The sequence below is a fragment of the Rhagoletis zephyria genome, unplaced genomic scaffold (genome assembly GCF_001687245.7).
Source record: "Rhagoletis zephyria isolate East Lansing unplaced genomic scaffold, Rhagoletis_zephyria_1.1 Rzeph_scaffold_00289, whole genome shotgun sequence".
NCBI classification, from domain to species: domain Eukaryota; kingdom Metazoa; phylum Arthropoda; class Insecta; order Diptera; family Tephritidae; genus Rhagoletis; species Rhagoletis zephyria.
In genome coordinates this window covers 146,881-162,357 of record NW_016157373.1, presented here as the reverse complement: position 1 = coordinate 162,357, position 15,477 = coordinate 146,881, and the positions used below count along the sequence as shown (strand labels likewise).

At 33.9% G+C, this 15,477-nt stretch overlaps 1 protein-coding gene across 1 annotated transcript in view; it reads left to right on the top strand.

Annotated features, from left to right (window-relative positions):
- Skel (DM13 and DOMON_DOH domain-containing protein skeletor) overlaps window positions 1–15,477 on the top strand; it is a 71,749-nt gene that overhangs the window by 16,613 nt on the left and 39,659 nt on the right. Inside the window, exon 3 of the mRNA XM_017610189.1 lies at window positions 9,827–9,973. Coding sequence (XP_017465678.1) covers window positions 9,827–9,973 — 147 coding nt within the window. The remainder of the gene's footprint in view (window positions 1–9,826; window positions 9,974–15,477) is intronic.

Here is a 15,477-nt window from a genome sequence, read left to right as displayed (position 1 = left end):
GGAGCTAAGCAGATGATAAGGAAGCTATCTGCATCTACACAGACGGATTCAAGATGGACTGCGGTGTGGGGGCAGGAGTATATTCTGAGGAGCTTGGTGCCAATCTTTCCCTGCGGCTGATGAATCATGCTAGCATATTTTCAGTCCTGGGCATATGTGAGGCCTGTAGGTTTAGGGATGCCAATTTTTTTATGCGCGAAATCAGTACGTTAGACATTTTCATGGTAAAAAAATCAGTACTTTTCAGTACATTTTTATTCAAAGCAAAATTATGAATGTAAGTATCAGATAATACTCTAAAACGCCAGAGTTGTTGTTTTTAACAATATTTTGGTATATTAAAAAAATATGTTTCGTTCATAAAAAATAAACGTGTTATTCATTTTAACATGAGTGTACACAAAAGTCAATAAATTATTTTATATTTATGACATTTTTGAATAGCAATAACGAGATCATTTCCATCTTCAGTGTTTAAATAGTCAAAGAATTCTATACATTTCATTTTGTGAAGTACATTTTAAAAAATTTTTATTAGAAGCCGTTTCTCTCTTTGTGCCAGGAACCAAACTTTGTACTTAAGATCCTTTCAGTTGCTTCGTTTTAGTGTGGTATTGAAAAAAAAATACAAATTTTGCAAGCTGTGGAAAAGTACCACTATTTAAGGACTTCGTCTATATTTCTTCTTGGCTTAAACTAACTTTTTCAACTACGCAAAGACTTTGAAAGACTAAGAATTCGCTAAAGAGAGTATCTAATTGTATACCTTGTATGCAAAACTCTTTTACAATGTCAGTNGCAAAGACTTTGAAAGACTAAGAATTCGCTAAAAAGAGTATCTAATTGTATACCTTGTATGCAAAACTCTTTTACAATGTCAGTTAAATAAGAATTGCAAATTATGGGCAAAAGCTATTCGAACATTCAATTTTGTTGTTGTTAAACTAAAAGTTATTTTCGAGACAACTAGCAACACTCGACCAAAAACCGTCAGCCTCTTTTTAAATAATTAAACCTCCATTATATTATCGCAACTGATACGTAAAGACCTGGCGATATGCCCATAAAACAATTGATACTTTTGTTGTATTAATTTCTTGGTCATATCAAACATTATCTGAAACATGTCAACTATAATTAAATTATTTTCTTCTTACTTTTCAAAGTACAGTTTAAGGAAGTTCCAACGTTATGTGAAAACCTTAAGAAATTCATCAGTATTTTGTTTGAATTGAAAACTCATTACAAATCAGTACAAATTTTGAAAAATCAGGACATTAGCGTACTGATTGANATTTGTGAAGTACATTTTAAAAAATTTTTATTAGAAGCCGTTTCTCTCTTTGTGCCAGGAACCAAACTTTGTANTGAAGTACATTTTAAAATATTTTTATTAGAAGCCGTTTCTCTCTTTGTGCCAGGAACCAAACTTTGTACTTAAGATCCTTTCAGTTGCTTCGTTTTAGTGTGGTATTGAAAAAAAAATACAAATTTTGCAAGCTGTGGAAAAGTACCACTATTTAAGGACTTCGTCTATATTTCTTCTTGGCTTAAACTAACTTTTTCAACTACACAAAGACTTTGAAAGACTAAGAATTCGCTAAAAAGAGTATCTAATTGTATACCTTGTATGCAAAACTCTTTTACAATGTCAGTTAAATAAGAATTGCAAATTATGGGCAAAAGCTATTCGAACATTCAATTTTGTTGTTGTTAAACTAAAAGTTATTTTCGAGACAACTAGCAACACTCGACCAAAAACCGTCAGCCTCTTTTTAAATAATTAAACCTCCATTATATTATCGCAACTGATACGTAAAGACCTGGCGATATGCCCATAAAACAATTGATACTTTTGTTGTATTAATTTCTTGGTCATATCAAACATTATCTGAAACATGTCAACTATAATTAAATTATTTTCTTCTTACTTTTCAAAGTACAGTTTAAGGAAGTTCCAACGTTATGTGAAAACCTTAAGAAATTCATCAGTATTTTGTTTGAATTGAAAACTCATTACAAATCAGTACAAATTTTGAAAAATCAGGACATTAGCGTACTGATTGAAGAAATGAATAAAATCAGTACAAGAGCTGAAAAATCAGTACTGTACTGATAAAATCAGAACGTCTGGCAACCGTAGTAGGTTATTAAATAATAGTACTATTAGAAAAGTAAAAGCAGTGATTTACTTAGACAGCCAGGCGGCGCTGCTAGCTATATCGTCTCCCGATACCAAGTCTAAGCTAGTCAAAGAATGCAAGATGGAGCTACGCTCAGCGTCTCAGTCAATGTCTATCTTCCTTATATCAATGTCTATCTTTCGTGTCTGGGTTCCCGGCCATAGGAATATAGAAGGCGACGAGAGAGCAGACAAATTGGCTAAGGCGGGAGCTTGTTTGGATGAATCGGTAGCGGTGCTACTGGGATACCCCCTCAGACAAGTACAAGCAGAGGTACACTTGCACTTTCTGAAACTGGCAAGGAGGACGTGGTCAGAGATTCAGACTTGCAAGATAGCACGTGAGCTTTGGCCTGACTATAGCAGGAAAATAACCGCAGAATTGCTAAATAGGTCGACGGTAGATGTTTTTAGGATTATAGCGACTATCATCGACCACTGGTCGCTAGGAAAGCATTCCTATATATAGCTAGAATAGGACTCCCCTACAACGAACATGCCGCATAGAGGGCAGTGAGGAAACGGTATTATTATTGTTTTAAAAAGTATAATTAAATGAAATTCTGTTTAATAAAAAAGTAAACGCTTTATAGTGGCGTTATTTACGATCCTTTATTAAATATTTATTCCAATTATTTAGTAAAAAATAATAATTTTCAGAACAATGTTGACATACGAAATGAAGTAAATAAAAATCTACGAATACATATCTTGAATATTTTCTCATAGAGCCATTTTAAATACATACGTATACAGAATTAATGCGTTAGAGAGAGATGAATATACAAGCGCAACGCTCTAATTCAGGTATACATACATATATACCTGTTACTTGTCTGATATATATTCCATCGGCGAAAATAATGGCCTTTATAATTTATTTAGATACATATTTTAGCTAAATGTTATATCGTCGCCTGGATAAACGATTGTCGCATGTTACTTTCGGCAGGTTGTGGGAAATCACGATTGAAATTTGGGGTTTTCTCAAAATCACGACTACAGATTTTCTCCAAAGTGTCTGAGAATGCTTCTAGTTCACGGAATTCTTAAATTATCTTTTTTTTTAGTTTATTTTTAGCCATTTATGAGTTAGGAAAGATTTTCTTTAATAAAATTTTGTAGTATGCGACATTTATCACAAATTTTGCAGTCACTTTGAATGATATACGGCAAAATGTGATACAATTTTTTACTAAATTAACACTACTTTTTACTCAATCAGCCTTATCGTGAGTTTGGCCCGAACAAAATTTCGTCCGAAATTTTTTCATCCACCCGTAGTTAATACACGGAAACGAAAAGTGAAAAGGTGACCCGGTTTGGGAAAACGGAACTCACGATAAGGCTGTATATCTCGGAAACTAAAGAAGATATTCAAACACACATGACGCTATTTGAAAGATCTTTATTAGTTTAGTACGACTACATTATTAACTTAATTTATACCAAACTACCAAAAAAATTTTAGCCAATAACTCGGAAACTAAAGGATATATCCATCTAAGCGACGATATTTGAATGTTACTCGCACAATTTCGAACCAGTATGTAAATTTTCAGTGAAAAAAGTTAAGAAGTATGTATATTCTTATGCTGAACAGATATTTTCACAGATTCACAATTTATTTAAAGTAAATCTATCAGCCTTATCACCAATTCCATGTAAATAAATCGCTCTCATAACTTAATTTGTGAATTTAGTATATTTTACAATTAACTTAAAATTACCATTTTTTACCATTTTTCTATCCATTTCTAAAATAATTTTCACAACATTAAATTGCTGCACAACTGCCTGATTGGCGAAAAAGCGTTGCCTGCAATCCTAGTTCTTTATGGGGACCACATTTTGTGGGGAAAACAGCTCAGTTTGTTTACTGGATGTACTGAGTACGGTTGGGTAAATTCGATATTCGAAGCTTCGATATTCGAATTTTAATCGAATGTTAGCTCCAAAATTGCGACTTTTTGAAATCGAACTTTGTGTTGCTAAAATTCGGATAAAATCGAATTTTTCTAGAAAAAATCGAATTTCATATTTATTTCCAAAAAAAATCAACTCTTCAACTTCTTGTTTCTGAATAAATTTGCCTTCACTGTGTGTGGCACTCCATTTGTCTTAGGGATGCAAGTAAAAAATACATGTTTTTCGATCTGATGCATCGAGACAAAAAATCTGTGCCAAGAAGAAACTGTTTTTATTAAATTTAAAAAAAAAAATTGAAAAAAGTACTGTTTTTGTTGATTTTTTATTTTAAATTTTTAGAGGCTTTTACGTTGGTAGCACGAAGCTTTTGCCTGAGAAGATCCCTAGTAAAATTTTCCGGAGAATAATTTTCTAGAGTACACCAGTCCCCTAACGACCTTCCAAATTTGCTTTTTGCGGGATTTATTGAAGTAAGGGTCAAAATTACCCTTTTAGGCGACAGCTAATAGGTTAAAATGTTCTACGAAAATATTTCCCATGCAATTTTATTATCTTTTATTATTATTGTCTTATCCTTTAATTTCGCTCAGACATATATTTTAACTATTTTTTTGAAAGCTACTTAGGCCGAGACATGAAAACTTTAGTAGGCCATGAAATAAAAATACGAACTAACCTTCGCAAATCCACCGAGTGTTTTACTACTGAATGGGTATACTTTCAGAAAATGTTAACAAAGTCCGGGCCGGTTTGGGCTGTCCTACAGTGTAATTTGAGTTTAACTTTTTAAACAGGTGAGAGTGGCACCTCAAAAATATTGTAATTGTTGCTTAGTAATTGAAACACAACACTTCTTTAACTGAATTTGACTTTTCAAACAGGTGCCACCCCTCTTAGATGTAATTAAAAAATAAAGTTTATTCAAAATCATTTCGATTGATACCCATATTGGGGTAATTTATTTAACTTACTAAATAATTTGATTTTCTTACATACAATCATATGGCACAAAGCTAAAACCATATTACACATCTACAGGGCAAGCCCTTTCATTTGACACCTACCTCCTTTTTGAAAATCGAACGAACGATACAGATTTTATGACATGGTGTTAAATATTTAACGCAAACATCTCCGAACTCGATTAAGAAGTTTCACTTCAAAAAATTTTTGGAAAATTCGAAAAATTCGAATTAAATCGAATTTGCACCACCAAATTTTGAATCGAATAATCGAAAAAAAAATTGCATGGATAACTTAAAGTTGTGATACACAACTACACAATTTCAAAATCGTAGATCTTCGCTTAGAAAAGAGATAATGGAATTAAAATTTTTTTATCGCGAAGATAAATGATCATATAATATAGGAAAACTATAGAGAAGTTACAACAACAATAACTTAACCCCAAGAATGATAGAATACAAGATTGCGCCGATCAGAAAGGATTTTTGAGAATAACTTTTGTGTGACGTCACACTGGTGCAATTGCGAGAGAGAAATGCCAAAACGTGAGCAAGAATGGAAGAAGAAGAAAAAATGTTGCAAGGAAAATGTAAACAAGATGCACCAGTGTGACGTCATGCAAACGACGATTCTGTCAAATTCGTTAAGAGAGGAATAGCGGTCCGAAATCGGCGCAACCTTTGTATTATCTCAATCGTGACTTAACCCTCAAAATACAGTTCAAAATGTCATTTTTTTTTTAATTTTGTATTTTGGCTCCCATTCCACTAGAAAACACTATATTTAATACACCATTAGCACTGTTTCTGAAAGATTTCTCTTTATTTTATCTTAAGACTCGATTCTTGGGACATTGGAAGCTGTACCCGAGTGGCCAGATTGGAAAAAGAAAAGCTACCTTTAAACTCTAATAACTCGTAAACTATCAGCTTTCACAAAAAAATGTATATAACAAAAATGGTTATACTGGTCGATATCTTTACGAAAGTGCAGCATTTAACCCTTTAGTGCAGAGTCTGTTATATATGAAACGCTTTTTAACCCTTTCAAGGCAGAGGCAAAATGGGTCTCAATATGTTTTCAACGTACTTTTTATTTATTTTTATTTTTATTTTTTATTTATTTTAATATTTTTATTTATTTTTTTATTATTATTTTACTATGGAAAAATTTTCTACGATTAATATCTACGTCAACATGAGAAAAAGCACATTCGAAAGCATATTGAGAACCTTTTTCCTCTGCCTTGAAAGGGTTAAAAAGCGTTTCATATATGACAGACTCTGCATTAAAGGGTTAAATGCTGCATTCCATTATCTCTTTTCTAAGCGAAGATCTACGATTTTGAAAAAAAACTCGTGTTTTGCCTATAGTGCAAAACATATATAGTGGGCATTCTTTCATATATGTATGTATGTGCCATTTCTACCGTTATATATTTTTTGTCTACTCGGTTATTCCCTGGGGAATTCATGCTTTATTTAAATTTAAAAAATTAAATTACTACACCATTTTAATTAATTAGTGTGTAGTCCAGTTTTGTTTTGTAGAAGTTTCGTTAGTATACACTTCAGTTTTTACACATTGAATATATCTGCATATTTATATATTTACGCGTATCTATTTACATTTATTTATGTACAAGTCTACAAAATCTTATTACTTATAAAGCGATTTTTAATCTTCGTTGCTTAACACACATTTTTTCAATTACTTCTTGTGTTGTAATCGGCACATCATTATGTACCGCTAACATCGTTAAACCATTCAGCCGCTCCTTAATTGTATACAAAGAAGGGACACTTGCAAAGTGCGCTATGTAAATTTGTTTCGATTTATAGTTTTTGGTGGGTTTCATGTCCACTAACAGCAAAGTGAAAATTTTTTCTATATTCTGAAAAAATAGCATGAAATGTTAACTACTCTTGTAAAAGTCGCTATAATACTTATTTATACACTTTCAAATGTCTCCTCTTCGTATGAACTTAGAAAACTGCAAGAAAACGTGGTAGTTTCGGTGCCTAGTGGAAGAGGTCGCAAAAAAGAAGCAAACCAATCTTCCTAGAGGGGCGAAGGCGAAAAGCTAAAAAAGCTAGCTATGTAAAAGTTACTGTTTTAAAACTTGCAATATTAAATTTTTAAATATAAAATTTGCAAATCTACCATACTGCAATTTTAATTTTTGAATGGTATTAGGCTCCAAATTTTCAGGTAATAAAAAAGATACAGTTCCGATGTTACTTGTTGTCGTAGACGTTTTTTTTTTAAATTTGTGGCTTACTTTCATAAAATCACATAACGCTGTTTACATATATATATTCATTAAAAGATAATTTGTCATCCGTCTGAAAAAAAAAAAAAATTAACTCAGAAGGATAAAATAGTATTGTGTTATTAATTCAAAAGTAAATAATTGTAGTTCAATGACGAATATATAGTTAACCGTGAAAAAGTTATTAACACAACTTTTTTTTTTGAATATTGCTTTTATGATTATTATTAAAAAAAAACAGTAAATAATGTTCTCGAGCTGAAACGAAAAAATGCAAAATGGCGTTTAGTGCTGCCATAGTATGCATATTTACTCGAGGTTTGTGTAAAATTATTAATGACAAAGACGAAAAGCACTCAACCTCATATACATATACATTAGGCCGGGTCGATTTTGTATGGGGGAAAATAAAAGATTTGACCGTATTGTAATAGTAATATTATAGTGATGTCTTAGGTCTAAGCCAATTGTTATTGGCCACGAATGACTAATTTAAAACTTATCTTAAGCAATTGAATCAAAGTGTGTGAATTTTGAAAATGAAAATTTGGCTTGTAATATCTATAGAATGCGTTAATTGTTATAAACAGGACGATATATCAAATTAAGGGTTATTAAATTTAGTACCTTACGTTCATTTATCATTTTTCAATAAGTCTACAAGTTTTTAAGATATTAGGATATAACTTACCAAAACTATAATTTTCCCCTATAAATTTTCAATTCTTCATTACTTCAGAAATCAAGTGAAAAATATTAAAAAGTGAGACAAGATTTATTTCAAACGTTTCGGATGTTTATATCATATTAAAAAGACCATGGACTTGGGTCACGCCGATTTGGTCGTTTTCAAGATCGTGGTGAATGTAGTCAAACATGTATTGTCAAAGATTAGGAATCGTTTAATAAGTTAATAGTAATTTCGAGCATATAATTACTTACATACATTAACATAATACAATTAGGGTGAGAAACGCCCATTTTAAGCACATTTTTCGCGGTTTCTAAATTTGCCGTTATTTGAAAGTAGGGGACGTGCAATAAGTGGTTAGATATACATAAATATTTAATTCCATTATGTGAAGTGATTTAATTCCATTAGTGAAATGACTGTAGGTAAATGCAATAGTCTTTAGCATATCCTGGGAAATCCTTATGAGGACTCTTCAATTGGACGAAATGGTTTGCATGCAGCTTGAACGAAAAAAGTCACTCCCTGGCACACTTTTCTGTAATCCGGTTATTTTATTTAAAAGTTATTTATACAATTTAAGAGAATTTTCTTTATCAAAAAACTGGAGATCCACGTAAGTTTTTCGATATAACTTTGGTAAATGTTACTCGATCGGTACGTAATAATTACCAAATTGAAGACGAGACTTACTGTTTCTGATTTATGATAATAATATGATGAAAATCGTTCAGAGTATAAACAAATGATTTAAAAAAAATGTCGAACAAAATTGTTTGCAATTTTCCTATATTTGCAATTTTTATATTGTATGCATAAACATAAGTAAACTAATTAGTGTTTCTAGAAGTTATGCCTATTCAGTGTTTCCATGCTCATTTGCATAAACAAAATTTTTCCACAATGATGGAAAATAATGGATTTTCTATTAGAGCTACGGAAATTGTTCCCAAATTTGCAAAAATTCGCAAAGTATAGCTAATATTAAAAAAAGATTAGCAGCAATATTAATAAGAGAAAGGGGCAATCAAAACGCGACCTTTTTTTTGGTAGAAATGAAGTCACCATTGGAAGAACCTGACACATCTAGTTTGGCTTGTAAGCGCTGTTTAAGATCTCGCCATTAGGCTAGATTCTAATTGTTTCTTAAAAATACTTGACATCCGCATTCGCATCCGCATCTGCGGATGTTAGCTGTTAGATATTCGCATCCGCATTCGCATCCCCGGATGTCTAAAATTCCACATTCGCAATATCCCTAGTATGTACATCATCAAACGCAAGAAGAATGAACAAAGCAACAATTTCATACATGGGCGCGCGGCGCGATCGAGGGGCGGGGAGTGCGAGCACAGCGCAGGGTGGCGAGCCAACGCAGACCGCCTCTAAAGAGACAACATTTGTTTTTTGTATTGAAATAAGATCGTACGGCTTTGTTCCTCGTACGTAAAATCTTTGCTTATGGCTTTATTTCACTTTTCCCATAGAAATAAAACCATATGGCGTTATTTTCCCATGTGAAGTGAAATAAAGCCATATGACGTTATTTCCTATGGCTTTATTGCGCGGTGCCGTTACCGGCTATAAAATACTATGTCTAATTTTATTAACTTATAAAAAATTTGGAACTTGAATTAGAAATCATATTTTTGGACAAATTTAACAAAAACCCATAATTCTTCCTATACATACATATGTTGGAATTTGAATAAAATCATCTTGATAAAAATATTTATTAACATTTGTTATAACATGATTAATATGAATTTAAATAACTTTTTTCCAGCCGCTCCAGCCGACGCTTCATTTCCCTATTATGGTGCGAAAATTGGAGCGTTAAAAAGACTGCATCACGGCGTTTCGGGAGATGTATATGCTGTGGACTCTCGCACCCTTTTTATAAAGAGCTTTAATTATGATGGCGAAGCTCCTGGTAAATAACACACATAGATATTTATATACAATATGATATAGATATCGATGGTCCTGTGCAATAACGACACAATTCAAAATTCAAAAAAACAAAAACTGTGACTACTGTTAAGTGGCTCTTGTCTCTAATTCTTGTCTAATCCATTCCATCCCTTTCTAAAGTAAGCAGTAAGGATTGCTAAAGTAAATACAAAAGATTAGACATAAATTCGACAAGGATTGTAGACATGAGTCACCCAACTGTAGTAACAGTTCTTATTTTTTGAATTTTGAATTGTGTCGTTATTGCACAAGACCATCGATATGTTTAAGTTATACGCCTTATGTATGCATATGTACATACATTAATAACTGTAAATATTTGAGCGATTCTTCAGTCCAGACAGAGAAAAAACTACATATGTACATAATAAAATAGAACAAAACTAATACAGTATATTTTGCTTTGCTGCCTTTATGCTTAAGTGCACATTTAAGATACCTACCCTTAAATGCGCATTAGCGGCATTATTTTTAACATTTATAAGGAAACTCCTCCGATAGGTGCATTCAACATACCTGCACATTGGCGATACCTGCCTTAAAAATTGTGCAACTATTATTAACTATCAAAGAAAGTATTAGGTTTACCTGCACTGGCCCTACAATTACCTAATTTTACAAGCTTTTATTTATTTTGCTCATCTCGCAGAACAACGAAAATGGCTATCAATCAATGTAGTTATATAGATAATTAGATACCATTCGGTAAAAATTTCGCTCGCAGTAATTTCTACGTGGTAAGTGCTCCTCCATTATTTGGTTTCATAGGGATTCGGATACCTTCCTCATTGAAGTAGTAAAGTAAATTCGCTTAAGTGCTTTTGTCGGTTAAGTGCACAAGTTTTTCGTGCAAAGAAGCATGGGCAGCTAAGCAAAATATACTGTATTTATGTAAAATATCTCTATGAATTTTCTTCAAAAAGACATTAAGGGAGTTAATGCTGAGTGGCAGTTTAGGTGCAAAGTTGCTACTTGGAAATCCAGCACGCATTTTTTTGTTGGAAACGCAAAAAACAAAACATGTGCTAGATCAGGGGTTCGTAGACTTTTAAGATGATGGAACCCTTACTAGCCACATTTCATTTTATGGAACGCCAAATCAAATTACTAAAAAAAAACAATATAGAGCAATTTAAATATGAATAAAAACTTTTACTAGAAATGGTATACATACTTTAAATTTTAATGTGAAGAATGAAATTGTTTCACTGTTAGTAATCATTAGGGCTATTCGCGATTCGGTGCATAAGAGCTGACAAATTTATGCAATTGCAGAAATATGCCATGGATTGTGAGCGACCTTTATTAAACTGTCATGGTAAAGCTTTTGCAAAACAATTTTTGTGCATCAGCTTTGGTTTTGTTTATGAATGCAATGCATAGCATTTTTATGCTATGGATTTTCGGTATTGCAAATTTGCCAAGCCATGACAAATGCAAATGCGTGTATTTTGTTTGTGTATTGCAAATAATTTGCAATACAAATTTGCAATGCAATGATGCTAGGCCCTTTGCACCGGATCGCGAATAGCCCTATTGTATAAAATAGCAGTTCGATATAATGTCTCAAAGCTGTATGCGCATTTCTGGGGTAGTTGTAAGCTGAAACCCTTGTTGACAGAGTACGTTGTGCCAGAAGGAAGCAAAATTAAGATGGTCTTTTTAGCGCCTTCATGATATTTACTCTTAACACTAACCCAAAACTCTTTCAGAGACACAGATGCAAATGTGTGTTACAATGTCGAAAACCTCTGGAGATCTATGAATGCTTCGTAAATGGATTTTTTACCAAACCGAAAATAATCTGACAAAGAAAGGTGATTTACCAAGTGCTCAGTTATGGCATTTCACATTTCATTTGGCAATTCGTCGCGTTCCTTGTAGGAAGTTTTTTATAACCCTTTGGCTACAGCGACCAACAACACATGCCGGTTAGATAAAAAAAAAACAAGCTGGCAAGCGCAAGCTCAACGCCCTTATGTAGGTGTGGCACTTAGTACGGCAATCATATGTACCAACTACGAGTACATACGTATGTATGTATACTTGAAAATAGATAATTGCGTCTGAGTCAAGCTGTTTATAGAACTTTTCTTTCTGTGTGCAACTCAAACCGACCACCGTGCTCATTCATACCAAAATAAATTTCGTGGAGCCCCGGTGACTTTTCTACGGAACCCTTGGGTTCCGCGGAACACACTGTACACTTTAAAAACTATGTTTAAAAATGCGACTATAAATCGAGTATATTTTTGTTTATTTTTTAATTTGTTTGGTAAATTTACACGACGAATATGTATTTTTCTCGTTTACACATTTTCGTGTGCAAAAATCCTTTTTGTTAGTGGCACAATTCTAAGGGTGAAATCAAACAGCAGATGTGTATTTTGTAGCTTGTACACACTTTCTTAGTAAATTTACGCACACCACAGAAGCTATATTACACTCTAAAAAGTCCGAAATTTAAACAAACTATTCGTTGAATAATCGAGCATGTAATTTCGCGAATAATAAGGTAGGAAATCAGTAACCTACCTTTTAGGTAGGAAATCTACACAACTTTTTTTTAGAGTGTAAGCAGCTCTGTGCTAGATTACTACGTAGCAACCTACCTTTTAGGTAGGAAATCTACACAACTTTTTTTTAGAGTGTAAGAAGCTCTGTGCTAGATTACTACGTAGCAATTTTACACCTAAAATGCTACACATCGTTAGCTCCCCAAAATACATTAGCTCGCTGAAATACAAAAAGCCGCAACTAAGTAAAAATCAAAAATTCCGTTTTTGATAATTATGATGGATTTCTTCGAATTATAAGTGCCTACATAATTTTACATATGTAAGCAATAAAAAAAATTTAGTTCGTTACGGCTTTTTTGTATTTCAGCGACTATGTATATGAGTTAGGGCCTTTCTATATTAAGGTAACGGAATGCAAATAAAAGCAATTAGCAATTCTTTCGAATTGTAATTAGGTTACCTCAAAATTTTAAGTTTTTGTTTGGAATGGCTTATTTTGCTTATTTAGGGTTTCCAAACTTAATTTCTACGACCATGAATATTTTAACTATTTTAATGTATAAAGCTAAGTACGGATCTCTTAAAAAATGTCAAGAAAAAATTGCCATTCAGCAGGTTCTGCAATTCATTTCGCAGTGAATTTCAAGCCCTGCCAATTTGAATTCAAAGCAAATTAGATTAAAATTCACCCGAAAGTGAATTGCAGAACCTGCCTTATTATTTCGTTTGTATGAATAGTCTGCTGTTCCACAGCCTTCTGTCTCACTCTTTGCTCACGAAATAATGGATTGGGCATATATTTCTGTTGAAAACATGGGTTGCCTTGAGCTCTTCCACAAAAAACTTTAGAAAACCTTAGTAGAAAGCCTAGCATATTTCTTAAGAACTCCGAGCTGCTTAAGAAAATTTGGCTTAATAAATATTTCTTGAGCGTTTCTTGACCTTGTCTTTTATATGGAGTTTTGTCAGTTCAGCTGGAGGACTGCTACTGTTAACGATAATCCTTGGATTCTCGGCTCTCATCAAATTTCCAGTGATGAAGATTCCAATATTATTTGTAGAACTAAACCAGTGATTTCTAAAGTGGTCCAGGGGGGCCTCCAGGGGTCCACGCGAGACTCGACGGGGGTCTACGTTGGCGTGAAAAAAATATGGGGGTCCATGAGATGTAAGTGGGGGTCGACGAAAATTTATCTGGTTTTGATAGTAAAGAGCCAAAATGGTTACTTGATAGCCTCTTTATTTAAATTTCATTTTTTGAGTGGTGTATCGTGCTACTGACGCTCTTCTGCACTTACCGCCACTTTATGTTTTCTTAGGTGGGAAAGCCTTAAAGGCCACCTGCAGACTAAAAATAGCCGGATGTTGGTATAACACTTAGTGAGGCGCGGCGGAAATTGCTGGTGGCAGAGATTTAAGCACTTGTGTGATTTCAATGCTACAGGATAGTACGCCACCATTACCTTTGTTGAAGAGATTCTATAATTTTGAGTTCACTGAGACTGAATGCTGGTTTGATTGCATCACTGAGACCGGACTCACACATTGTCGAATCTTCGCTGATGGCTCCAAAACTGACTCCAGGTCATGATCTGGGGGCTTTTTCGGAGTTAATGGGGATAAGCTTCACTTTTCTGTTGGGGAATATGCTTTCGTCTTCCAGGCTGAGGTAATTGCAATCCTCAAAGCCAAGCTGCACTTAAGGCATTGGCCAGCCCTCTAACTACGAAACCAAACCAAACTAGTTCGGCAATGCAAGTCTCGACTAAATTATGGTGGTAAACATAACGAGCTTGCTTTACTCTGGGCGCCAGGTCCCTCAGGAGTACCTGGTAATGAGATATCTGACCATTTGGCAAGAATTGACTCAGACCAGGCATTCTTCGGTCCGCAACCAGTTTTAGCACACCCACTTTCGGCCATCGAAGCAACCATCAGAAACTGGGCGAATACTTCGCTCAGCAATGACTGGGAGGCATCGAGGGGATACAGTTGGGCAAAACTCATGTTGCCTTCAATGTCAGAAGTTTTTTGCTCTCACTGAGCAGACGACACTGCAGACAACTTGTTGGACTGCTGACTGGTCACATCATGTGGCACAAACACCTGACTCAGATAGTCCATTTGCCCATCCTGCCTTGAAGAGGATGAAATGGTGGAACACTTTTTGTGCTTCTTGCTCGCTTGGTTGTTTGTCATTGAATTTCTAGACTCGTTCTTTTATCTATTGTCAGTTTCTGAATTAAAAGTTTGGCGTAAAAAGCTTAGCTATTTTGCTAGTAGCAAGAGTATACAGGTAAAGAAAATATGCTGTCGATGTAATTGAGAAGGTGAACAGGTTTCGTTAGAAAAACTTACTGCCTAACCAGAATGATGAGGCTGTAGTATGTAGCAAGAGCTGTCAAAAGTTAAAATATTCTAAATGCTCGTAAATTTTCCACAATATGTAGCTGTGGTTATGGTGTGTTATTGCTTATGTAGCTAGCGAAATAGCTTGTAGCTGTGGTACTACATTCTGTTTAGCCAGTTATTGTTTAGTGTATAATTAATGTGACCAACCGTACTTCTTTCGGAAGTACAGTACTTCCTTTTGAGCCGTTGTACTCGTACTTCGAAGTACAATCAAATATACTTATTTGCAGTATTTTGTTCTACCCAAGGCACATTGAACAGATAGTATCAGTAGGGCAGCTGACTTGATTTTTTATTTTTTTTTTCAAATTATTTGGTTTCTAAAATGTCAAATATTTTTAATTCCTTCTCACACAAAATATAAATTGTCAAAATCTTTTTGCATGTGAAACCTTTTCCCATACAAAACAAGCGTTTGACAAGCAAATTTTGGAACGTGGAGTTAGGTGAACGTTCCAGCACAAANCAGGTCATGATCTGGGGGCTTTTTCGGAGTTAATGGGGATAAGCTTCACTTTTCTGTTGGGGAATA